At 38.5% G+C, this 27,880-nt stretch overlaps 1 protein-coding gene across 1 annotated transcript in view; it reads left to right on the top strand.

Annotated features, from left to right (window-relative positions):
- Positions 1-24,723, top strand: part of LOC127101920 (sugar transporter ERD6-like 6) — a 44,242-nt gene extending 19,519 nt beyond the window's left edge. Inside the window, exons 7-9 of the mRNA XM_051039346.1 lie at positions 23,787-23,909; positions 24,555-24,613; positions 24,703-24,723. Of these exons, the coding sequence (XP_050895303.1) occupies positions 23,787-23,909; positions 24,555-24,613; positions 24,703-24,723 (203 nt within the window). The remainder of the gene's footprint in view (positions 1-23,786; positions 23,910-24,554; positions 24,614-24,702) is intronic.
- Positions 24,724-27,880: the final 3,157 nt, after the last annotated feature.

The following is a 27,880-nucleotide window of genomic DNA, read 5'->3' as shown; positions in this document are numbered from 1 at the left end:
TCCTCAAACAGATTTGTTGGTGGGGTTGTTCCCCAGTATAGTCGCAAGCAGAGTGTTGTTGAAGACTTCGTTTTCTCCAGCAACAGTTTTTCCCAGCATGGGTGTTTCCTTGTAGAAGTTTCGGCGGTTGATGGTTTATCATCCTGGTGCCCCGTCACTTTCTCCAGTGGGTCGCCTGCCCCAGACTTTATTTGTCTCCTCAACACAGTCATGAGTAGAGCTGTTATTGATATCCCCATCGGATTCGCGAGCAGAGTTGTTATCACTCTTCCCAGTGCAGTTGCCAGCGGAATTGTCTGTTTCCTCGGCGCGATCGCTTTCTTTTTAAAGACTCGGTAAGTCAGTGGTTTGATACCCAGTACTTTACCTTTTCCCCGGCAAAGTCGTCAGCGGAATTGTTGCTATCTCTCCATCAGAGTTTTCCTCTTCAGCAGAGCAGGATTTATTTTCCTATTCAGTGGTTGATTGGGTTGACATCCTAGTATATTACAATCATCTTTTCCTCAGCATAGTCTGCAGAGTGTTTGTTGTGGCGGTTTTTGCCCGTTGGTTACTCCTTCAATCCCCAGTATGGTCGGATGATGACGTTAGCATCCAGAGAATGGATTGATTTCCTGACTATTTGTGATCCTCAGTAGAGTGGCTTATATTGCAGAATCTACTTGTTGTGATCAGCTGGCTATGTATATTCTCTCCAAGTGGAGTGGTTTGTCGCAGAATCTACTTGTTTGATCTGTCCTCCCTCAGTGGTTTGTTCCCCAAGAGAGTAGCCAACAGTTTTCCCCAGTAGAGTTGCTTATGCAGTCAGATTCTATTTGGATGATATCATTCTCCCTCAGTGGGTTATTCCCCAGTGGAGTTATGTGGAGTTGCTTCTACAGCAGTTCGTACTTGTGCAATGCACTTTTTGTTTCTCAGTTAACACTGGGATCTCCTGCATATAGTTTGGGACTTCTCTTGTTCCCCTACAGATTAGTCTTGGTGGCTGTTTTGCCTGTTGTGACTTTCTGTACACCCGATTGGGTTGTTTCCTGATATCTATGATCCTCTGCTTCTTCAGCAGTACCCGCAGATCTTTGCTTTACAGCATGTAGATCTCCGCAGATTGGCTTTCCAGCTGGTTTTTCCCCTGGAAGTATAATACCGGACGTTTGGTTCCTGAACCTGTTTGTGTTAGAATTGTCTGTTTTGTCAGCATTCATCAAACATAAATCACGCATATTCATGCATATTCATAAACATTCAGATATTCATGTCGCATTTCTTGCCATATATCTTTTGTTTGTCGTGTCTCCTACTATGGTAATACAGATCTCTTTATAGATCTCCCCAAGCAGATGTCGGGCGTTATAAATCTCTCCATATAGAGTCAGCCCATAAGTGGAAAATGTTGTCTTTCCTTCTGCAGTTCCCCACTGAGATATATCCTCGTGGATGACGGTTTCTTCCGTTTCCTCCCAACACATATATTGGGATGGATTTTCCTATTTGAGTTATATCCTCATTAGGACGTGTCTTGATTCAGTCTGCCTTTTCGGATTATTCCCGAATTGGCTATTTGTCAAATGTCTTGTGCTTCCCAGTGGGTTGTTCCCCAGCGGAGTAGTTTTGGGCCTCTACCCTCATACCGGTAGTTATAAGTCCTATTTTTCCTGGCTTTCTTGACAGAATTTGTGGTTATACACCTTTTATTCTCCAGCCAGAGTTTTGGTTTTCTACCCTCATACCGGTAGTTGTAAATCCTATTTTCCTGCTCTTCAGCAGTTTGTGGTTTGTTATAACCCTATCTTGGTTTCCCGTGCAGATTTGTGATTTGTTCTATCCCCACGCGGAGTTGTTGGTCTTCTACCCCGTATTCGGTAGATGTAAACCCTAATTTTTGTGGTTATCTCCACCCTTTTGGCCCTCTGCCTACAAACCAGCAGTCGTAAGTCCTATCTTTGCGGTTTTTCTACCTACAAACCGGTAGTCATAAACCCTGTTTTCTCCACTTGCAGAGTTAACTTTGTTGTTCATCCCAACCGATGACAATTTCCCCCCTTGTGGTTATCTTCATCTAGTTCTTGATGTTGATTTCCCTTTGCTCGGATAAGTTGCTCAGATCAGCACTTATATCCCTAGCAAGTCTTTTGTGGATAATTGCCGTATGCTAGCAATTTTATCCCCAGCGGGTCCTTTCACCTTGTGTCAGTGATTGTGTTCCCCGGACCATTGATTCATCAATGTATCCTCAGCAGATCGCCTTTCATTTACCCTCTTGTTGGTAATGTCTGTCGCTCCCTTTGATTGGTTATCATTATATACCTGGTTTGGTATCCCGATGCCTTTCTTTTCGGTTGATTTATCCTTTATTAACCCAGTAACCGGTTGTGGATAATCTTCCATGCGAGTATATTATTCACGGTCTGCCGGTAATGAATAATATATCTCATGCACTCTTCAGTCGAAGCCTTTTGTGTTTTCTTTGTTGAGTAAGATTCGTTATTTCCCTTTGCGGAATCGAATATTTCTTTGTTGTCGGATAATTGCCGGATGCTTGCAATTTATCCCTTTGAGTTATCTTTCGTTTACCCGGATGCTTGGTATCGATGGTCTCTCTTTTTGGTTAGTCACCTATTATATACTTCGGTATCTCTGGTGTCTTTTCCTTTCGAGTATATTATTCACGGTCTGCCGGTAATGAATAATATGTCTCATGCGCTCTTTAGTTGGAATCCTTTGTTGATTTTCCCCAGCTGAGCAAGATTCGTATTCTCTGTAGAATCGAATATCCATCCTTTAACCAGTTTGTGTTTTGGATGATGTGTGTTTTGGCATATATACCAATTCACGTTTTCGGTAGATCACCTATTATATACCCAGTAACCGGTATCTCTGGTGTTTCTTACCATGCGAGTTTATTATCTACGTTCTGACGGTAATAGATAATATATCTCATGCGAGTATTCTTATCCACAGTCTGCCGGTAATGGATATTATATCTCATGCGCTCTTTAGTTGGAATCCTTTGTTGATTTTCCCCAGCTGAGCAAGATTCGTATTCTTTGTAGAATCGAATATCCATCCTTTAACCAGTTTGTGTTCTGGATGATGAGTGTTTTGGCATATATACCAATTCACGTTTTCGGTAAATCACCTATTATATACCCAGTAACCGGTATCTCTGGTGTTTCTTACCATGCGAGTTTATTATCTACGTTCTGACGGTAATAGATAATATATCTCATGCGAGTATCTTATCCACGGTCTGCCGGTAATGGATATTGTATCTCATGCACTCTTTGGGTTTGTGTCCCCAGTTGAGTAAGATTCGTTTTCCCGTTGTGGATTCGAATGCCCATCCTGTAAGTCGATTTGCTTTTTTTTTTCAAGCCCTCCTTTCGGATGATGAGTGTTTTGGCATATATAACAATTCACGTCTTTGGTTAGTCACCTATTATATACTTCGGTATCTCTAGTGTCTTTTCCTTTCGAGTATATTATTCACGGTCTGCCGGTAATGAATAATATGTCTCATGCGCTCTTTGGTTGGAGTCCTTTGTTGATCTTCCCCAGTCGAGTAAGATTCGTATTCCTTGTGGAATCGAATGTCCATCCTATAAACAAGTTTGCTTTCGCTCTCTTCAGGGTGATGAGTGTTTTGGAACACAAACCAATTCACGTTTTCGGATTTTATCCTATAAACAACCTACAACCCGGTTCAGGATAATCTTCCTTTTTGAGTATACTATCCACGGTCTGCCGGTAATGGATATTATATCTCGTTCACTCTTGGGTCAATCTTTTGATTGTTTTCTCCGCAGAGTAAGGTTCATATTCCTTGTGGAATTTAATATCCATCCTATAAACAAGTCTGCTGTTCTAGCTTTCTTCAGGATGATGAGTGTTTTGGAACACAAACCAATTCACGTCTTCGGATCTTATCCTATAAACAACCTACAACCCGGTTCAGGATAATTTTCCATGCGAGTATATTATCTACGTTTCGACGGCTATAGATAATATATCTCATGCACTCTTTTGTCGAACACTTTGTTTGTTTCCCCAACTGAGTAAGATTTGCATTCTTTACAGAATCAAATATCCATCCTATAAACAAGTTTGCTTTCGCTCTCTTCAGGATGATGAGTGTTTTGGAACACACACCAATTCACGTCTTTGGTCGGTCACCTGTTACATACCTACAACCCGGTATCCTTGGTGTTCCTTCCTGAGTTTGTTACCCTTATACCCGGTAACACCTCATTTTCTTTGGTGCTTCCTCAGTGAAGTGTTCTTGCTGCTTCTCCCCAGGAGTCAGCTTGTGTCTCTCCAAAGGATTTATTTTCCTTTGGAATTTTCTTTTCCCCAGTGTGAGTCCTTCACTCCCCAGTGAGGTCTCCAGTCAGATTTCATTTCCTAATCAGAGTCGTGTCTTGTTCACGCTGTGTCAGTTTTGTTTATCCCCAACTAGAGTCTTGTCAGAGTCTCTGTTCCTGGTGAGTGCATTACTCCGATGGATCGTCTTTTCTTCTGTGTGAATCATATTCCCCACAGAATTTGTGTCTTTTGCATACATACATTTGCATCATGAGGTCTCTTAGGGACCAAAATTTGTCTCATTACTGTTATTTAAGCCCATTCTACCGCGTCGAGATGAAGATTTCTAAACTTCACTTCTCCGGCTAGAATGACCTTAAATAGGGGCATCTGTAAGACCCCAATTTTGGCCCTAGGACCCCTCATGGCCCATATCATATCATATCATGGCCTCAAGGATCATTGCATGCCCTAGTTTCCCTCCTAGTGGGTAGGTTGCCTTGTGAGTGTGATTCTTGATCACCAAGCATGACTTGCTTTTGTACATCTTTGCTTTTCATATGTTTACTAACTAAAAAGTACAAAAATATTGTCATCTAACCATGTTACTTGCAGCTGAAGCAGTCATCAGCCAATTAGGTCAAAATCAGTCAAGATCAGGCATTGCAGTGGATGGTGGCCATTCTTGCAGAATTTGGGCACCATGATCAATCATCAAGGGTTCATATATGTTGTGACATCATTTGGAATCAAGATATCAAGGAATTAGGGTTTGGAATTCATCAGAAGGTGCTTCAGTCAGGCAAAACCCTAGAAAGTCAAACTTGGTCAACTGTCCATTTAATCAAGGATTTGGTGATGGGATTTGGTCTGAGAGGTCTCATTCATGCTTATATAAGCTTCATATATCATGTCAAGCATCCACAGTGAAGAAAATAAAGTCAGACAAGAAATTTCCAAAAATAGAAAGTTGACCTGTAATTGGAATTTGCCAAAAATGGAAACTTCTTGATCTTAAACTTGCATCATGATACAAGCTTCAAATGAATTTTTGCCCAACATGAAAGTTGAATATCTTGTTCTCCCATTTCCAAAAAGTCCAAGAACTCTCAATTCCCATGTATGGTTGGCAAGATATGATCAATTCAATTTCAAAATTTTGTGAACTTCAAAAGGCCATATCTCATGAACCATTTGGCCAATTTTGGTGGGGTTTTTTCCTACAAGCTCTATTTGTTCCCCTCTTTCCAAAAATGCATTCATCATTCATCAAAACCACACCATGCAAAATGGCATTTTTGGACTTTCCTTAATTAAATTCAAGTATGTTGAAAAATTGACTTTTTGATTTAGTCATTTTTAACACTTGTAGCCAATTGGAATTGTTTTGGGATGATATTTGAAGCTTGTCCAAGGCCCAAACTCGGGCAGACCACACCTCCATGTGCATATTGGTTCAAAATTAGCAATTGGCAAAATGGCTTCATTTAAGATAAGCATGTTTAGCACTTCATTAACCAAGTTAAAACAGAAGTATAAAACCTCATTTTCTGCACATTAAACCCTAGCGGCAGCCTCACAAACAGACGGAAAACCCTCTTCTCTCAAGAACACCATTTTCACATTTTACAATTTCTGCTCAAAAACTCCAAAGAACCACGAGCCACATTGGTTGATCCATCACCTGGCCATCATTTGGAAGCAATTTGTAGCATCAAACCCCAGCTGGAAGTTCATCTCGTGTTCTGTTTTTCTTCAAGCTTCAGCCATGGCAAGTGTTGATCCAAGTTGGATTTGAGTTGTTCGAGCTAAGCTTCTTCAAGTATCCATCAATATCAACCATAATCTTCATCTGTTTGAGCCTACATCTCCAAAATAACAACTGGTTCACTCTTTTCTTCAAATCCAAGTAAGTTTTCGACCCTCTCTATTTCAAAAATCATGAGATGTTTCTGATAGATCTTTTGATGCTGATTCCATTGAACTTTGTATCATTTGAAATGGTTGAGTATTGAGTGAAATATTTGGAATTGAAATTTGTTGTTCATGATGATTGTTGCTCGATTCGTGTTAACTAGTTGGATTCAATGCAAATGATGTTTGGAATATGCATGCTGGATGTTTGTTGATTCGAATGCCATGTTTAACTTCCATTTCTGGGCACCTGTTAATTCCACGATTGTTGGAGATGATGAAGAGTGTTACTGTTGCTGTATAGCAAACCCTAATTTTCCCAGATTTTCTTGTTTTCACGTATTGCATACTTGCCCTGTTACTGTTCCATAGCCATGCTGCCTGTCCCAGCATGCCACATCACCATCGATACTCACCGTTTCATTTATTTGTGCCCAGAATTACGATATTGCCACCGTGCCATGTTTTGTTTAAATAATCATGTGGTATTTCTTTTTTTTTGTTTAAGATTTATTTCAATTTGATTCATCATCTTACAAAAATCACAACTCATTCATTGTTAATCCAAAATTCATGAAAATTTCAGCATTGTGTTCATCTTGATGTCTAGTATTTTATCATAATTTTTGCTGAATTTTTGGTTGGTCGAATTTTAAATGGTATTAGGGTTTTGCTCATGTATGCATATTTTGTACCCTTTGCCAATTCAATTGTGAAATGATGAGGATATATCCAATGACCCTGAAATTTTTGTGCTTAATCTACATTCATCCATGGTTATTTTGATGTAGAGTTCTTGAATTTATCTTATTTGGTTGCTGAGTTATGAATTTTTGAAGTAGGGTGTGACAATTTGTGTCACACCAATGATATGCAATTTCATGATTTTTGTTGACATGCTTCCTGACCTCCAATTGATGTGAAATTTTGCATGAACCTTCTCTTATATGTCTAGTTTACTTGTGATTTTTCTTGGAATTAATTATGCCATTTCCTAATTGTTTGAGATTTTTCTCCCTTGTCTAGTCAAATGTTGACTTTGTGTGACACATCTTGCCATTCCATTTGTGAAATTCTCATACTTTATTGGACGAACTTGAAATTTTACATGTGATTACTAGACATCCTAAGCTTTGCCATGGTGTTGATCCCATCCATTTATCATTTGTTATCACTGACTTATGATTTTTTGAAGTTGATACATGTTTGGTTGACTTCTTTGAGCATGCTTAAACTTGCTTTGACTTTCTGATTTTTATTGACCATCTTCCCATGATCCAATTGAGCTGAAATTTTATATGCATGTCATGTTATGGATTGTGATTGAGCATGAATTATTTGGTAATTTTTGGAATTGTTTATGTTTGGTGTTGAGCTAAGTCTTGCTGTTGACTTTTATGAGCCTTCATTTGCCATGCTTTGACTTCTTTTGCTTATGAAATCATGATGATGAATGATATGAATGTGGGACCAATTGAGTTTGCTTCTTAAATGTTTAAACTTGATTTTGGTTGACTATGGCTTGCTGTTTTGACTTTCTCATTCATTTTTGACCCTAGGCTTGTCCTAGGGGTCTCCTGGCTTATGTTTGAGTTCATTGTTTCAGGTTGAGCAACAAATGCTTCAAAGAAACTTTTGCAAGTTGATTGGGTTTATCTGTTTATCATGAGCTAACCTTTGTTTTGTAGGTGACTTGACTCATATGATTTGGGTCTTGTGCTTTTGCAAGTTGATTGGGTTTATCTGTTTATCATGAGCTAACCTTTGTTTTGTAGGTGACTTGACTCATATGATTTGGGTCTTGTGCTTTTGCACATTTGTCTGTTGATTTAACTGTTCATTCTTACTTCCTTTTGCTTGAACTCTTGAATTGTGTACTGATTTGTTTGACTATTTCAGGTACCATTAGTTGCTTAGTTCTTTGAACTTGCTTTGCTTTGCTTTTATAGCAATTTGCATTGAGGTATAAATCCCTTTTCTTCATGTAGTCTGGAAGACCGGGCCTGTTACTTGGCCAGGCAACTGTCTGAAGTCCTCCTTAAGAGGCAATGCTTGTGTGTGTTTATATTTGTCCCAAGCAGGAAAAGTCCTTCAAATAAGGCAATTGGTAGATCAAAGAGATAAGCAACCTATCTCCTACTATTCTGTGAGTCTTCTCCTTGCTCCCATTACATGGTTGTAGCATTGAGATCAAAACCCAAGATCTATCGAGTCAATAATATGTGGAAAGAGCTCCATCTTTCTGAGCTCCCACACTTTCTGATATTCAAATGCTCTCCCTGATCAGGGATAAGAGCAATGAGGCACACCCCTCATATCCTTTCATCTGCTTCACCTTAGCCTCTCAATGGCAAGGTTAAGAGCAACTTTTGACCCTATTCCAGTTGGCCTTAGTGCCTAACCCTTTGTGTGAGCCTCATTGTATGGTTATAGTGTGTGCTGATTGACTTCATTGGATTGATTGTTTATCTCATATACACATGTTTGCTTGTATGCTTTATGCATTTATCATCATTAATTGCCCATTAGTGCATGATCATCTCATTTGTCTGTGTGACATTATCATTGTTGTTTACCCATTGAGGACAATTGTAAGACCATCCATTGGCCATTGCTCCTATGATATGGAAGTGAGTATAAGACCATCACCTTGGCCAGTCATCTTATCTTTGCTTGTTGCATTGTTTGTTAGTATGTGAGGATACAATTGTAAGTCCCTGCAAGTTGGCATTTGTTTTCCTAGGATCATACTGTGTATGTTAGAGTAAGCCCAGACAGATTGGCATTTGACATCCATATTTTGCTTTTCTTTGTTTATGTGAGGTTGCAATTATAAGTCCCTGTAAGTTGGCATTTGCTTTCCTATGATCATATGTTGCTTTTGTTCTTGTATGTGAGGATCCATTGTAAGTCCCTGTAATGTGGCATTGGTTTTCCTATGATCATATGTGGAGTTAACCTAAGTCCAGATAGATTGGCAGTTGATTTCCATATTTCATTCTTGTTTTCTTTTGAGGAGATTAGTGTAAGTCCATAGAGTGGCCTCTGATATCCAGTTCTGTTTTAGGAGATTGGTGTAAATCCATCTATTGGTATCCGGTATCCGCCTTTTATTTCTTTGTTTGAGGAGATTAGTGTAAGTCCATAGAGTGGCCTCTGATATCCAGTTCTGTTTTAGGAGACTGGTGTAAATCCATCTATTGGTATCCGGTATCCGCCTTTTATTTCTTTGTTTGAGGAGATTAGTGTAAGACCATTGAGTGGCCTCTGATATCCAGTTCTGTTTTAGGAGATTGGTATAAGCCCAGTGATTGGCATCTGGTATCCGCTTTTTTGGTTTTCTTCTTTGTTTGTTTGTTATTACTCATTTTCCATTCCAAAGGACACACTTGAATCATCTCCTATATGATCTCAAGAAGTGAACCTTCTAAGAAGTTTTACAATCCATCTTCATCCATTCATCCCCATTATGTCCTAAACCTTTTCACACATTACTTTTCAAACTTGACATAAGTGTTGTGCAAACATCTTCATGCTTTTTAACTAAAAACCTGGACCCAAGTCCTTGACTTTTTTTCCAAACTCCATTTCATAACACTTCTTTTGAATTAATCTTAATCATACTTTGACTTCATTTTCATAATCACAATCAATTAACTTCACCCATTCACTTGTTTTGGCTTTGTCCATTGTTAATCTTTTCATGCATTAGCCATAGGTTTCAATTATCATTGTGGTTGATGTAAACCTCACCTTATCTTTAGTGAGTCGACAGTAAGACTTCCGTACTGAAAACAGGGTTAACCCCTCTAGTACGTCGAAGCTATCCTCGCATGGTGGATGTTGGTCTTGGTCGAGTGTTCTCCCATTGATAATGAAAAGCCTCAGTGCTATTGTTTAAAATTGAATCCACCAACTTTTGGAAATTTTTTAGCCGAACTACGGCGTTTTGATCCTTACCTTTGATGGAAGGTACGTAGGCAGCGGGTTCATCCGTTCAAACCCAATAAAATTGTACATTCTTTTCTCATCATCCCAATCATGTTTGCACAATACTTATGTCATAACAAATAACAATTTTATACAACAAGTGTGAAAAGGGCTCCCTAGGAGTACCTAGGACGTAGTGGGTGCCTAACACCTTCCCATTGCGTAATTTACCCCTTACCCAGACTCTCTGATCTTTTTATTAGTTTTCTACGTGTAAAACTTCTTAGGCTTTTGTTCGCTTTTTAGTCAATCCTTTGGATAAATAAAAGTGCGGTGGCGACTCAAAATTTCATTGTATGCTTTGCTTATGGTTTAATCGATAAATCATATAGCGACGAGTACACCGCTACACTCCCCTTTTGGCAAATTTTGGCTAAAACATACATCAGTCCATTTGTTCACAAGAGTACAAAAACAAATCAGCAGTTAAGCAGCAACAGAAGTAATAAACCACACATTTACTAGCTATAATAGCAACTAATAAACACACATTAAACACATATGTGCTTCTTCTCCCCCTAAGTCTGTTCAACACAAACATCTCCTTCAACATCACCTATATAACACAGAACATCATTCCGTTCAACATCAGCTGTCATCTATTTATAGCCTAGCTACTTTAGCATATATTAACTTCAACTCTCTACATATTAACTGCTGCAACTGTCAACTATTTATAGCCTAGCTACTTCAGCACATATTAACTGCGGCTCTCCCCACATACTTCTCCCTTTTTTTAGTCAAAGTAGACCAAAGAGACCAATGAGACAAAATAAACGTCTATTAGTCCAACAGAGAATGTCACATAGAATGTTAAAACATATAGAATGTTAAAACATATTGTCAGGTGTTACAGAACCATAATTATACACAGCTATATAAGCTAAGATAAAAAGAAATCCAGAGAAATCACAAAGAGAACCCAAAAATTACATCAAGGCATCAAAACAAGGCTGCCCAAAAAAACATCAAACATCAAACATCAAACATCAAGCATCAAAGCATCCAGAACAACACATCATTATAACAGGGGAACCACCTTCACCACCACTCAGTCAGAGGAGCTAGCATCTTCATCAGCTTCAGATCCAGAACTACCACTTGATTTATCTTGAGATTCAGACCTCTCACTTGAGGTGTGGGCATCTATTTCCTTGGCTTGACCAACATTATCCATATCTCCTCGCTCCAAGCTATTAATGAGAACCTCTAGAGCTTCTTTCCTAGCTTTAGCCACCCTTATCCCAGTCTCCAATTCCTTACAGGTCTCTTTCAGTTCAGCAATCAGACCACCTTGAGAGGCTGGCTTCTTCATAGCAGATGTCATGACAATGTCATTGACATGACTGCCTTTAAATAATTTATAATGAACTGACAATGGAGGTTTTCTTCTACTAGGGATATCACTTGTGCTCAGTATTCCAGGTTGCTGGCTTAGGATTATCCCACAAATTATTGAGGGAAAAGCTATGGGCAACTTCATTGCATTTGTGGAAGCATGTTTGACAATTTGTTCAAACATGAACCTTCCATAATCAAAATTAAGCTTGGTTCCAATAGAAAATATGATCCTTCCAAGAGCATTAGAGATTGTAGAGATGTGGTTTGTTGGTACCCAGTTTGCTGACCCTATCTTATGCAAGGTAGCATATTTCATAGTTAATTTTCCAACAGAGAGATGCTTTTTGCTTGGCCACTCCTTGACCTGACCAACAGTTATTTTCCTACAGACCTCATTGTCTGTGGCCTCTAGTTCAACAACACCTTCTGTTCCTCTTCCTAGGAACTTATTGATCACAGTTGGAGAGAACTTCACACAATTTCCTCTAACAAACACCTTACAAAACTCTTTGTTGTTTTTGTCAGCAATGTCCTCAAGAATGTTCACCACAAACTCTTTAACAAGACCTTCAAAACATTGAGATAACCCACTAACTGTTTTCATTAAACCAGAAGACTTGATCAGGTCCATAACCTCCTTAACTTCCATAGCATCCTTTCCCAGTTCTCTTTCCACAACCACTCTCCTTTGGATTACAAATTTCCACTTGGCTGCACCATCTTCCAGATGGAAGGAAATGTTATCCAAATGTACAGCAACAACCTTAGCAGGGGGTTTTCTAACATTTGACCTTTTGACAGGAGAGATGTCTGGGACATCGTCTTCAACATCTTCCTCTGAATCAGAACTTTCTCTTACCTTTCTCTTCTTTACCTCCACTTTACTCCATGACTTTGAAGGGCCTACATCAGTAGCCTTCTTACTAGTTTTGGCTGTCATCATCTCAGCCACAGACCTCCCCTTTCTGGTCTTCATTCTCTTTGCAACACTTGGCTTCAAGTGATGAAGCAAGTTGTCATCTTCATCATCTGAGCTTTCTTCTTCCAAGTCAATCACCTTCTTACTAGAGTCATGCTTCTTAGACTGAGAAGCATCTACAACTTTCTTACTAGGCAAGGTTTTCTCTAAAGAACACAGTCCTTCTGCAACAATATCTTTCTCAGACCTAGATGAATCATCATCTTTCTCATTGTGAGGTCCAACCTCAGGAGAAGGGTCTCTTCTACATAGGGGAGTGGAAACACCCTTTACAAAGTGTCCTTCATTTAGGATCCTCGTGACAAGGTTTCTAATGACACGATCAATATGATGCATGTCATCTTTAGAGGTAGGGTTATCAGAACTGTTACCTTGAGTATGTCCAGCAGTGGAAGATGGACCAGGAGCGTCGCTTGGGATGACTGATAGGGGAATCACTTCCAAAATGTCCTCATGAAGAAAATCCATGGATGGTGTTCTTGCTTTGTGCACAGGTTTGGTGTTTTTAGAACTAGAAGATGAAGGATGTTGTGACATCTTGTTGAGCTTGTGAAAGAATTTTTGTTGCCCTAGTAGAGATGGTCGATAAAGTTTGAGGAAGATGGAAGTGGTTGAGCTGAGGTTACGTGTGAAAATGCTATAGACGGTAGTTCCAAAACTAGGTAATGATTTACCATAAATGGGGCACTTTCTTTTAAGTGGGCAGACAATATTTTTATTACCTTTTCCACTCCAAATTAATTGCTATAAATTCTCATGGATACAAATCCCTAATTTCCCTCTTAAACATTCAAATTGATTAGCATCCAAAGCCTTTGTAAATATGTCAACTAATTGCATTTCAGTAGTAACATGCTCCAGGGCTATGATTTTCTCTTCGACTAGTTCTCTAATAAAGTGATGACGAATATCAATGTGTTTTGTCCTGCTGTGCTGAATAGGATTCTTATAAATATTTATAGCACTCAGGTTGTCACAGTACAATGTCATGACATCTTGTGTGACATTGTATTCAGTCAACATTTGTTTCATCCAAACCAGTTGAGAGCAACTACTCCCAGCTGCTATGTATTCAGCTTCAGCAGTGGATAGGGACACACAATTTTGTTTCTTACTAAAACATGATATTAAGTTGTTCCCTAAGAAGAAACATTCTCCTGATGTGCTTTTCCTATCATCAGCACTTCCAGCCCAGTCAGCAACACAGTATCCAATCAGCATAGATCCAGAACCATGAGTATACAACATCCCATAGTCACTGGTGCCATTGACATATTTCAGTATCCTCTTCACTTGGTTTATGTGACTGACTTTTGGTTCAGCTTGATATCTAGCACAAACACCTATAGCAAAAGCAATGCCAGGTCTGCTTGCTGTGAGATATAACAGACTTTCTATCATGCTTCTGTATAGACTTTGATCTACACTAGCACCATTTTCATCTTTGGAGACTTCCAGATGTGTAGGAGCAGGTGTCCTTTTATGACTTGCATTCTCCATGCCAAACTTCTTGACAATGTTTTTGGCATATTTGCTTTGAGATAGAAAGATAGAATCTTCCATCTGTTTGACTTGTAGCCCAAGAAAATAGGTCAGCTCTCCAACAAGGCTCATCTCAAATTCAGACTGCATTTGTTTAACAAAATGATTGACCATCTGATCTGACATCCCACCAAACACAATATCATCCACATATATTTGAGCCACCATGAGTTTTCCTCCTTCATTCTTAACAAATAGGGTCTTGTCAATACCTCCCTTCCTGTATCCATTGTTAGTGAGGAACATTGTGAGTCTATCATACCAAGCCCTAAGAGCTTGTTTCAAACCATAGAGGGCTTTTCTCAACTTGTACACATGCTTTGGAAGATTTGGATCTGTGAATCCTTTAGGTTGTTCAACATATACTTCCTCATTTAAGTATCCATTCAAGAAGGCACTTTTTACATCCATTTGGAACAGTTTAAACTTCAGGATACATGCCACTCCAAGCAATAGTCTAATGGACTCAAGGAGAGCTACAAGGGCAAATGTTTCATCAAAATCAACTCCTTCAACTTGAGTGTATCCTTGTGCTACTAATCTTGCTTTATTTTTAGTAACCACCCCTTGTTCATCAGATTTATTCTTGTACACCCACTTTGTTCCAATGACATTTATTCCTTCAGGTCTTGGAACCAGTTCCCATACTTCATTTCTCTTGAATTGGCCTAACTCTTCTTGCATGGCATTGATCCAGAACTCATCAGTCAAGGCTTCCTTGACATTCCTAGGCTCAATCTTAGACACAAAACAACCATGTAAGATCACTTCCCTTGATCTAGTTGTGACCCCTTTATTTGGGTCTCCTATAATGAGATCTTTGGGATGATCCTTCAGAATTCTGATGGAGGGTCCCTTGTTGATTTTGTCAGCTTCAGGTTCAACTTGAGGAGGTTCACTCTCATTATTTTTGTCTGTGAAATCAGCTGGGGGATCGTTTAGGGATGTCTCAATATCGTCTGTGACATCAGTCTGCTAATCATCAACCACAACATTGATAGATTCCATCATTACTTTTGTTATGGAATTAAAGACTCTATATGCTCTACTGTTTGTTGGGTAGCCCAGAAATATTCCTTCATCACTCTTGGGATCCATCTTCCTTCTTTGTTCACGATCAGTCAAGATATAACATTTACTATCAAACACATGGAAGTATTTGACTATAGGTGTTCTCCCTTTCCAGACTTCATATAAGGTAGTATGAGTTCCTTTCTTCAAGGTTACTCTGTTGTGAACATAACAGGCTGTGTTCATAGCTTCATCCTAGATGTGGTAGGGCAATTTCTTGGCATGAATCATAGCTCTGGCTGATTCTTGGAGAGTTCTATTTTTCCTTTCTACCACACCATTTTGCTGGGGAGTAATGGGAGATAAGAACTCATGACTAATTCCTTCTGATGCACAGAATTCAGCAAATTTGTTATTCTCAAATTCCTTCCCATGATCACTTCTGATTTTGATAACTTGACTTTCTTTTTCTCTTTGGAGTCTTAGACAAAGATCTTTGAAGACTTCAAATACATCAGATTTTTCTCTTATAAAATTGACCTAGGTGTATCTGGAGAAGTCATCCACTACTACATAAGCATACTTCTTCCCACCAAGACTTTCCACCTGCATGGGTCCCATCAAATCCATATGGAGAAGTTCCAGCACTTTGGAAGTGGTGTCATGTCTGAGCTTCTGATGTGACATCTTTGTCTGTTTTCCAATCTGGCATTCTCCACAAACTCTTCCTTCATCAATCTTCAAGTTGGGAATTCCTCTAACAGCTTCAACAGATATAATCCTCTTCATACCTTTAAGATGCAAATGGCCCAATCTTTGATGCCATATCTTCACTTCTTCTTCTTTAGCTAGAGTACACATTGATGAATAACCAGTTTCTTGAGAACTCCACATATAGTAGTTGTCCTTAGACCTAACCCCTTTCATGATCACTTCATTTTCTTTATTAGTAATCAGACATTCAGTTTTTGTGAAGTTTACAGTTAGACCTTGGTCACATAGTTGAGTGATGCTTATTAGGTTTGCAGTCAGTCCCTTAACAAGTAGGACATTGTCAAGATTAGAAACTCCAAGGAAGTTAAGCTTACCAATTCCCTTGATTTCACCCTTTACTCCATCACCAAAGGTTACATAGCTGGTGGCATGAGGATGAAGGCCAGTTAGCAGGTTTTTGTTTCCAGACATGTGTCTGGAGCACCCACTGTCAAAATACCAGTCTTCTTTGGCTGAAACTCTGAAGGAAGTGTGATCTATCAGGTTTGTAACACCAGTCCTAGGAACCCATTGTTTTCTGTTGACAAGTATGTGATGTTTAGGTCTAGGTTGATGATGAGAAGGACTAGGATAGCCATACAACTTATAGCAGAATGGTTTTATGTGGCCAAAATTTCCACAGTAATAACATCTCCATCTTTGATGTTTCCCTTTCTGTTGTCTTCCTTTATAATGTTGTGACATATGATGTGACATCTCTGGTTTGCTACCAGTGTGACTGAACTCAGGTTTGGATTTAGGTTTGCTACCAGTGTGACTGCACTCAGGTTTAGATTCATTGAGCCCAATGCCAGACTTGTCTACTGCCATTTGTCCTGTCTGGAGAATTTTGTCTAAGGTGTCAGTTCCATTGTTTAGCATTTTGACATACTTTGTCATCTCGTCCAGTTTAGAATTCAAGAATACTGTTTCAGTTTTTAACTTAGAGATGGTTTCCAAATGTTCTGCCTTCTCATTCTCTAGTTGTGCTATCACTTTCTTCTGACTTTCAACTTGTTGACACACTTCTTCACTTCTGTGACACAGCTTTCTGTAGGTAGTGGCTAACTCATCAAAGGTCACTTCATCATCACTTGAGTCTTCATCAGAACCCCATCTTCCAGTCAAGGCAGTCATAAGATTTGCAGACTCTTCTGTTTCACTTTCATCAGACCAAGTAGCAGTAAGACTCTTCTTCTGTTTCTTGAGGTAGGTTCCACATTCAGTTCTAATGTGTCCATACCCATCACATTCATGGCACTAAAATCCTTTTCCTTCTTTGGGCTTTTCATCTGATCTTGTTCTTCTTCCAGCATTATTGGATTTACTGATGTCAGATGAGATGTTCTTGACATTAGCCTTAGACCTTACATCCATCTTTTTCAGAAGTCTGTTGAACTGTCTTCCCAGTAATGCTACATCATTTGCCAGATCTTCATCAATATCTTGACCACTTTCCTCCTCTTTCTCCTCAGTGTTTGACATGAAGGCTATGCTTTTAACTTTCTTTTCATATCCATCACACATTCCCATCTCAAATGTTTGGAGGGATCCAATTAGCTCATCAACTCTCATATTGGAAATGTCTTGAGACTCTTCTATGGCTGCCACTTTCATGGAAAATCTCTTAGGAAGTGACCTGAGTATTTTCCTTACTAGTTTTTCATCTGACATCTTCTCACCCAGGGCTCCTGAGGCATTAGCAATTTCAAGGATATTCATATGAAATTCATGAATATTTTCATCTTCTTTCATCCTTAAATTTTCAAACTTGGTAGTGAGCAGCTGCAGTCTAGACATCTTCACTCTAGAGGTGCCTTCATGAGTGGTTTTCAGAATGTTCCAAGCATCTTTAGCCACCTCATAACCAGTCTAAAGATGTTCTTATCTACTCCATTGAATATAGCATTCAATGCTTTAGAGTTCCCAAGGGCTAGATCATCCTCCTCCTTGGTCCATTGTTCCTCAGCCTTCTTATTAGTTGTAGCCTCTCCTTCCTTAGTAATAACTGGATGTTCCCAGCCTGTTAAAACAACCTTCCAAGCCTTATCATCCAAAGATTTTAGAAAGACTACCATTCGAGGTTTCCAGTAGTCATAGTCGGATCCATCCAGAATAGGTGGTCTGTGAACAGATCCTCCGTCTCTATCCATAGTACCAGAAAGTAACGTCCCTAGATCTCACCCAGAGCCAGAGCAGGATGACTACGCTGATACCAATTGAAATTCTGGTATCAGATATGAGATGTCGAAGGTAATGTCACGCCACTAATATCTGAACAATATAAACAGGATAAAAGATAAAGAACAGTAATGCAAGAGACACAAGCAATTGTTAACCCAGTTCGGTGCAAACTCACCTACGTCTGGAGGCTACCAAGCCAGGAAGGAAATCCACTAAACAGAATTAGTTCAAAGACTCTCAGTAAACAACTTCAAGTTACAGTCTTTTCACCTAATCTCTACCCGTGTGACGTCTACCTAAGAACTCTAAGATATGAGATCCTACTCACTCCCCCTCAATCACAACAGTGATATAAAACAAGAATTACAATGAAAAGAAGACACTCTTCAAAGACACATACTTGATCTTACTTAAAAGCTTTAATCAAGTAAACACACACTCATGCTTAAAAGCTTAGAGTGGACAAATTATAACTCAAAATTCAGACCAATTCAATCATCTATGGATGAATTGAATGGCTTATAATTCACACGACCACACAAGATTAAAACTCTTATTCTCTCTCAATATTTCGTTCGTTATTTCTTGTGTATAAAACCAGGTTTTCCATGTCCTTTATATAGAAGCAATTGGCTGGGCTTGGACATCATAAAACCCTAAAACTATTTTCCATTCAAATATTCTCATGACAGATGATTATATCTCTTTGGAAAATAAGTAAATATAGTTGTAATTACTGATTGATAGCGCGTTCAATCATCTCATCAATCATACATAGATTAACATTAAAAACGCAATCACATAATACATAACATTCAGACTGAATGTTCTGTATACAGATGTCATGACATCGGGTCTGACATCTCAGTAAAATCCTGCATAATCACATTTTAAACATCCTGCAGGTACATGTTATCTTATGTCAAGACAACACTTGTGACAACTTGTGAACATTCTAGGTTTTACCATAATTGCTGCCAACACATAGAACCAACAGTGTGCTCGCGAAGATACAACAATCTCCTGCCTACGTATCCTTATGGTGCAATAAGGAAATCAGAGCATTCGTAGTTCGGGGACTACAATTTGGTTGGTGTTTTTTTAATGAAACACTCTGTAGGTCGCGTTCTAAAGGCTAAACGCTGGCTTGTCTACTCTCGGCGGAGGCTTAAGCACTAGTTTGTTGTGCGCATTAGAAAGGATTAACAGTGTTCTTTTTGAAAAAGTTTTGGTCATGCGGGAGTGACAAGTTGAATTGATGTGTTTGATGTTTTGTTTGAATTGGTTTCGATCGCACGGGGCGAGAAATTAGTTTTGATATGCTTGAGATATTTTTGAAGAACGACAAAATATTGAGAAATATGGTGTTGTCCAATTCTTCTGAGAAATAACAAGACGAGCGCCTTCTACTCCCTTTTTCGTTTGAATTGTTACTGAAAGTTTGTTTGTGGACTTTGAATATACGCGGTAGTGAGGCGTGCGCCTCCCACTTGCTTATTCTAGGAATAATGAGGTGTGCGCCACCTATTCCCTTATCCAAATTTATCTAAGGTATTTTAATCGGAAGTCAAAAGAAAATCAAGCAATATGGCAAGCGCCAACCGATCAATTATTCGAGTGATGGTGAGGCGAACGCCTCCGATCCTTTTCATCCGAGATTTGATTTATAAAAATGCTCTTAGATGTTATATTAATTTTGGGAAAATAATTTGAATTTTGTACGATTAAGATTTTGATCAGAAGTCGAGAAATCGATCAATATGGCGTACGCCAATTATTCGAATAATCGAGAGATAGTGAGGCGAACGTCACCCATCCTTTTATTATCCGAAATTTAGAATTAAAAGGTTTTAGAATTTTTTATTAATTTAAGAGAAATGATTTGAACATTTACGATTAGTGTTTAAATTACATGATGAGAAATTGAGCAATGTGGCGGGCGTCAATCGTTCAATCATTCGCGAGATGATGAGGCGAACGCCTCCCATCCTAAATTTAGATTATATAAAAAAAGTCTTTAGGAATTTTAATTTGGAAAAGTGATTTGAAAGAATCAATTGGGTTTAGACGAAAATGCTTGGTATTGGACCAAGGTTTTCGCTCATGAGTGAGATTGAATGGGTTTTGATTTAGAAATGATGCGAAATGGTGATGGTGAAAGAAATTGATCAATTTGTAATTATCAAAATTAATTTATTAATGTTTGATTGAATCTATTAATTAAATTAATTAAGATTAATTATCAAAATTATTTAATTAAAATTAAATAATCAAGTTAATTAAAATTAATTAATGGTAATTAACTAATTGGACAAAATTTAATAATTAATTTGTTATAATTAAAAGAAAAAGAATTAAGTAATGATGTTGATATAATTGATTGAATTAAATCGATGACAATGTGCTCATAAATCGGTTTGTACATAGCGACAACAGAATTGGAGTGTCGTATGTGGATCGAAACACGGTGAAATGTTCCATCAATTTATTAAAATTTGGCGGCATATCGGCATAAAGTTTCCGAATTCGTTGAATGGAAAGAATCCGATTTATCATGACGCATTATAATCATCAGAAATAGTAGCAACATATTCATAATTTATTTACAATATTTACAACATAATCATAACTTATACTCAATGTCGTACCTCGGAAAAAAATGAGAGACACGACCTAGCGAAACGCAATCGCACGCTCGCAATGATGGACTGAACAGAGTCGCCATCGAACTTTATTTATTCCTAAAAAGGAAAGGGGAAATATCGATAAAACCCAAGAAAGAACGACAATGATTATGGTCATCGCAACCAAATCAGGGTTCGGGAGTCGATTACACAAGGGGAAGGTATTAACACCCTTCACGTCCGTTTTACTCAACGGGAACCGTTAGTTTAGTTGTGCGCATTAGTGTTAGTTTGAAATGTTAGGCTTCTGAAGTTGTTAGGTGGGAAAGAAAGAATATAAGAGAGGAGAATGTTTTTGGATTTTCGACAAAGGACTAAACCTAAGTTCTTTTATTAGTGGGCCTGACAAGATTTACAAATCCCGCTCCTACGTATCTCAATAGAGAACTCAAGGCTTACGTAGTTCTGGGTCGAAAAATGTTTCTTTGTTGGTCGATTTTAGCGAAAGGTACTTTGTGTTAATCGACGAAAACATTGTTGGACTACCAAAAACAGGTGGAGAAACATTGCTTTGCATCGTCTTGAAACAAAGTACCTTTCGTTTGAGAAAGGGCTTAAGGGTCAATCGCACGACGGCGAGAAAAGAGTTTGATTAGTTTGAATGTGTTTTGAGTAATGGCGAGAACTTGGATGGGCGAGATATCCATCTTGAATCCTAGTCTGAGGAACACATAGTATCCACCACAGTCCATTTCCATCTTATTTGCAAAAGTATTTAATAAGAATTAAGTGTTTTTGAATTTGATTGAGAAAGGGTTTGACGAAACCGTATTGACAATTTTGGATGATGGTGAGAGCTAAGATATGAGAGATATTCATCTCGAATCCTAGTCTCAAGAGTGCGTGGTATCCGCCACGTTCCATTTCCATCTTTATTGAAAAGGTCTTAAATATGAATTAAGTTTTTTTTTTTGAGTTTTTATTATGAAAATGGCTTGACGTTGGATCATTTTGCCATGGGAGTGGGGGTACATTTTGCCGAATGGGGTTTCAAGATAATGAAATAATTAAATCGGGCCCAATCACGAACAAACAATGCATGAGTTTAGGTGCGAGAGGACGGTCTCATTGTAAGAAGGCCCAAGAGCAATCAATGTGAAGAAAGCAACAACACAAAGTTAGATTTACAAGATAATTAAATCAAAAGGAGTAAAATCGGGACGTGCACAGATTAAAATTGGGATGCGAAGATGTGAATCAAGGTCACATAACGCAAAGACATGCAAGATGGATGGTAGTCGAGGGACACACAAAACCTAAATAATGTGCTCAAAGCCGGTTTGCACATATTGACAACAATCGAAATGTCATATGTGATTAATCAAAATGCGGCGAAATACTATCAATATATCAATAAAACAATCATGGAATAACAACTCGGGAATTGTTGAATCTATAGATTAAAAATCAATGTCTAATTCATGAAAAATAAATCAGGGACAAACATAAAAAATCAACGAGTGTCACGAGAATGAGAATAATAAAACATGAAGGGATTAGAAATAAATAATATAAAAAAATGAACATTAAAATATTTAGCAAGTGAGTTGCACAAAATAATGAGTGATTATGCAATCCTTCAATAAATCTAAAAAAATATAAGAAACAAAATAATGAAAAATGGAAAAGGGAAGAAATCATGCTCAAAAATTAGGAAGTGGAACATGTTGGTTTCGAACCCAAGATATGTGGGAAGCAAGTTGCCGTTTCAACCACTCAGCCATGAAACATCACTTGCCAAAATCGAACAACTAATGGTATGCGAATGGAAACTGGGATCTTAGCCCAAACAAAACCCAAACCCGATATGGGTGGTTGCGGTTAACCTGGGCTTGGAATAGAGGGTTCGTTTCAAATCCCTCGGCCCAATGAATAAATAAAATAAAAAAAGGAACTAAAGGAAAACCAAAGGCCGTTGTAACCTAGCCGCATGGCTGTATTGGTTTAAGCAAAAGACAATTAACAGCTAATTAATGGATATGGGAACATGGAAGAGACAGTGCATTAATAGACAATAAATGTCTGAAGAACAAGAAAAGGCAGTATTGGGTTCTGTAAGTCTCACATATATCGATCCCACTTTCTCATACCATTTAAAACAAAACAATGTATCAGTTGGAAAAAATAAATAAAGGAGCGAACTTCAAAATCCACAAATGACCTTCACATTTCCTGTTTCCGAAAAAATATACCTTCTCGCTCAAAATTAATTTTTATTTTGTGAACAACAACGAAATTCAACAGCCATGGTAACAACACGAATATGCAAGGCAAACGTTCATGAAGCTACATCAAAGATGAAAGATAGATCAAAGGTGGAACTAACCAGTTGCAGCTGGATTGATCAATGAAAGTGTAGGTAATGCTTTGCCTCAATCTTCTTCCAACTTATGCTCTGGTTTATCCTCTGAGTTGTTCGCGGATTCCCTTGGGGTTTCTCCATTTTCGCCTCTTCTTGTCGAAGAAAATGGGGTTTTTCTTTTATTTCCCTATCTGATTTTTTTAGCATCGTTTTGAATGCTCAACCTTTTCTCTTCTATGCGCAGGTGTGTGGTCCTGTGTTTGGTACCATCATGAGCTGGCATTATCCGTTAGAGAAGGATTCCTTTTGCCTCAAGTTTTTGTGGGGACCATCTTGTGACAGGTACGTCTTTCGTCTGTAGTGTCTGCTCGCAATGCGTGGTCTTGCCTTGAGCTTCTATTGAGTGTTAGCTGTAAAACATTCGCATGTCGTGGTGGAGATTCTATTTTTACCGTTGTGCAAAACATTCATTTTTACCAAATGTCCTTGAGTGTTTCAAACATTTTTCGGTTCCTTGTTTTCAACAGCTTGACTTGGATCTTATCTTGTTTTGGTAATGACCTTTGTGATTGTGCTATTATTTTGCTGATGTATTATTCTTAATACTAAAAACAAGAAATGCGTTTATGCTCGAACACTCTTCTGATTTTGCAAGCTGGCTTCTGTGTGGACTTGCTGCAAGGGAAGAACTGGTAAAGGGTGCTCCACATGTTCGTGAAGCAGTATGGAGTTCCCTTAGACATTCTGATTCATATGCCAAATTGCATTACTACTCAAACTATTGCAGGCTCAATGTGGTTTGAAGACGAACAACATATGTATGTGAAATTCAAGTTTAGGCCATGTGACACAAGCATCAACGAAGACAGGGGAAAAGTAATTCCAACAGGGATTCTTCCACCAGAGACAGGTGCAATTCCTAGAGACAAAAATGATTCACGTCTTATGCTCTCCTTTCCATCTAAGCACAAAGGGAAATCGATCATGCATCATCATATCGAGATTGAGCTTTGTTTGTCCAACATTTAGGTGAAAGTAACTCCAACATTGCAATAGTGTTAAACAACCACTAATGGTGCTCTGAGTTCTTAATGATGCATTTCCTAGTGTTCTATACAAGAATGGAAAAACCGCTGAGCCCCAAGCATATTGTCCACATCTAACAAAATTCTCAAACAACGGCAAATACATTACAGAGACCTTATTCCCTATAGTTGTGGAGAGTATGGTGCTACCTACAAAATAAACACGGGTGTGTTGCTCGATCACTTCAATTGGAGCATTTATCATGACATCAAGAAAAGAAACTCCTTAAACTAACTTAGCTTCACCATCCTACCATTTGTGTAACCTGATTCAGTGCTCGGCCAAGATGCTTTTCACAAGCGGAACTGCATGAGGTATATGTCAGGCTTATTACAGGTTCCCCGTCAATTGCCAGCCCAAGCAAGAGCGCGACATCTTTAAGGGTTACTGTCATTTCACCAACATTCAAGTGAAAAGTGTTTGTTTCTCTTCTCCTTATTACTGATAACATGGCCCTGTTTGGTTTCAGTTTGGATTAAAACACTAACATCTTCCCAAAATATTCTCGCAAATCCCGATAACCTGATGGTTTGATTGAGATTACCATGCTATTTACTTCCTTCTTATATTCTAAGATTTAACGTGTTTGGTAGTTTGAAACTGAACTGTTATTGTAGGATGATATTGCGCCGCGTTGAGTTTTAACTGAGGTCTGTAAGCACAATGTTGGTTCAGGAATTAAACCGGCATCGACGTGAGATCGTGTAACCGTTTATCATTGATCAGCATTCCGTTTAACTTATCAATTTCATTCTTTGCAGGTTCAACATTCTCAAATTGGCCAAAGCCAAAACCTTTAGACTGGCCAGAACCAACGGTAGCCATTTTGCAAAACAGAATATGTCCAACAGTAGAAAAAGTGTCATACAAAGCCTTGGAATCAATTGTCTTGTCCAAATTCTTGATAAAATATTTGCGTTCGGAGCGGGAATGTTGTTCGAAGGTGCCAGTACAGCCTGTTGAACCTGAATCTCTGGTCTTGAGAATTAGAGATGCAATAAGGTTAGCATGAGCAACATTTGACTCTGCATTGTACTTGATAAAGTCGCCCATGGCAACATCAAAAGCAACGCCCGATCCAGCGGAAACCAAATTAAGTCTAAGAACAACAGCGATGTTAACAACAGGACCGACTATTAACTCAGTACTTAATTTCATTGCAGTAGCTTCAACAGATTGGATTTAACTTGTTGAATGGTCTGTGTGGATCAAAATCGAACCGAGTTTAGGCTCTAACTTTGGGTATCTTGCATACTCGTTGTATTACCAATGTACTTTTAGATTACCTTTTTCTTTTTGTTTTACAGTAGCTTAGAGCGAAATTGCAACATGTACAAAGATATACGCAAAACATACTTAAGTACTATGTCTTTTTGTAAATTCATGAGTTTTCTTGTAACACAAATATTTAGGCATGTTTCCTCAAATTTGAGAGTAAAAATGACCCACCTCAAACGTTTCCACACTCAAGAACTCCAATCAAACATTCAAAACCAAATACATGTAACTCAAAAACTTCATGGCAATTGCGAGTGCGAATGTTATTAGCATTGTTGCGACGTACGTTGTTCCTTCTGGTGAGTGGCCGGAGTTATTTTCGTCCCTCCTTCATAGTAGTCGGGGTCCTCAAGAGGATCAACGTGAATTGGTATTAATTCCATTTAGCTCTTTAACTGAAACAATTGGGAATGTTTTCCAGCCGCATTTTGCAGATCTACAAGCTCTTTTACTTAAGTGTTTGTAGCATGAGACTAGCAACCGGGTTCGAGTTGCTGCTTTCAAGGCAGTGGGATCTTTTATGGAGTTCACTTATGAAGGGGGTGAAGTGATTAAGTTTTGTGAGTTTATTCCAAGCATCTTACATGTATCAAGATAGTGTCTTGTCTCTAGAGAAGAAGATGTTGCCATAATTGCTTTCGAGGTTTTCGATGAGTTGACTGAATCTTTTGCACCTCTTCTTGGAGATTCAGTAACATCCACAATACCGTTCTCGCTTAAGGTTTGCTCAGCTCAAGGTTTTGAGCATGCTTTATGCCCTTTGCTTGCTGAATCCGCCAATAAAGGCGAATATGATGACCTTGCACCTGAAGAAGTTGCTCCATAAGTTATTGATGCAATGGATTTGAACATCCCAAGGCAAAGTTTTCCCCGTGTTTTTTTGAACTTGCTTCAGCCGCAGAGCAAGCTTTCTTTCCTTATGTGTTACACGTGACCAAATCCGCAGCAGATGTTCATTGTGACTCAAACTCTGGCGTTCAAACAAAAATACCATTCACCTTATTCCAAAACTACACCGTTGTACACGATGTCCCGATCCGTCCAAAGGGCAAACGAAACCTAAATCAACTTAAAACCTTTGGGGCCATCATATAAGCATGAGACATTTATGACTATACGAGTGATTGACTGGGAAATGTTTCAGGACCAAAATCAGGGTATGACACTCAAATAGAACTTGAATCTTACATTACCCAAATGGAGTAAAATGATAATAACACATTATGGTATTTCCATAATTTCACTACTACAAGTCTTAAAGCAAGGTTCAGCGGCACCAGAATGAAATTGAATCTACCTACGTCATTTTACCTTCATTTCACAATAAGTGAAACTCTAATTAAATTGTTTACAACTTTCAATATAACTCACATACACACACACACACACGCACATATATATATATATATATATATATATATATATATATATATATATATATATATATATATATATATATATATATATATATATATATATATATATATATATATATATATATAATTCAAGACTATATTAAAATATTCCATCTACTCATTAAATTGACTCACACTCAAATTTATATACATTATGATAAAAGCTTTAACTAATTTGCTCTCAACATGAAGTTAATTTGTCTTTTCACAATGCAAACCAGAGACGTTTGTTTCAATATAATAACCAAGTAATATCAAGTCACCAAAACAAAAGGAGAACAAATAATAAGCCTGAGATCCAATATTGATAATCACAAAACTCAAAGGTCATTTATATAAATTGGATGGTGTAGTGCCGTTGTTGGCCCCAAAACATTGAAACCCATCATCATCTTTTCCAGCCATCCGAATAGCAAGCAACATAAGAAACGTAAAGAAAAAAATTCAATTAAAAGCTACACGACTCATCTCTTTCATAACAACACGGCAAGCGAAATAAGACACGGAGGATTCGAAAATTAAGAATAAGTTGAATACCTCACAGCGGTGTTAACGTTTTTAACGTTTTTGATAACTTTTGGGCCTGATGTCGGCGACTTGTAGAACAACCATATGCAATGTCGCGGTGGAGTTTCTCACTCTGAGATTTTGAGTGTCGACAACAAGATGATGTATGTTTGGTTATGGAAGTTAAACGGAAGATAGCAGAAACACGATGGTGATGAATATCTCACAACGGCGTCTAGTTTCTGAAGGCGGATTGAGACGGAATAAATGGGTAGTGCCGTTGAGTTATGGTGTGGCTGCGATGTAGTGTTGAAGTGGTGGTGTTTTTCACCGGAAAATATAGGTTGCGGCGGTGGGAGTATCGACGTCGAAGTGAGTGAGGAAGGAGGTTATGGAGGTTTGGTGGAGGAAAAGGTTGTGTGGGAGGAGGGAAGTTTGTGGAGACGATGAGAGTGTGGCGCGGTTGTGGTTTTCGCCGGTTTGTGAGGAGGGAGACGATGAATAGTGAAGGGAAAGAGGAGAAGATCACAGTGTTCTGTGGTTTTGTTTGGCGGATCGGAGGAGGTTGAGGCGTGCCTCCGGCGGAAGGTGGAAG

Source organism: Lathyrus oleraceus, chromosome 7 (assembly GCF_024323335.1).
Source record: "Lathyrus oleraceus cultivar Zhongwan6 chromosome 7, CAAS_Psat_ZW6_1.0, whole genome shotgun sequence".
Lineage (NCBI taxonomy): Eukaryota > Viridiplantae > Streptophyta > Magnoliopsida > Fabales > Fabaceae > Lathyrus > Lathyrus oleraceus.
Note: the sequence above shows the minus strand (reverse complement) of the source record. Positions and strands in the feature narration are given on the sequence as shown.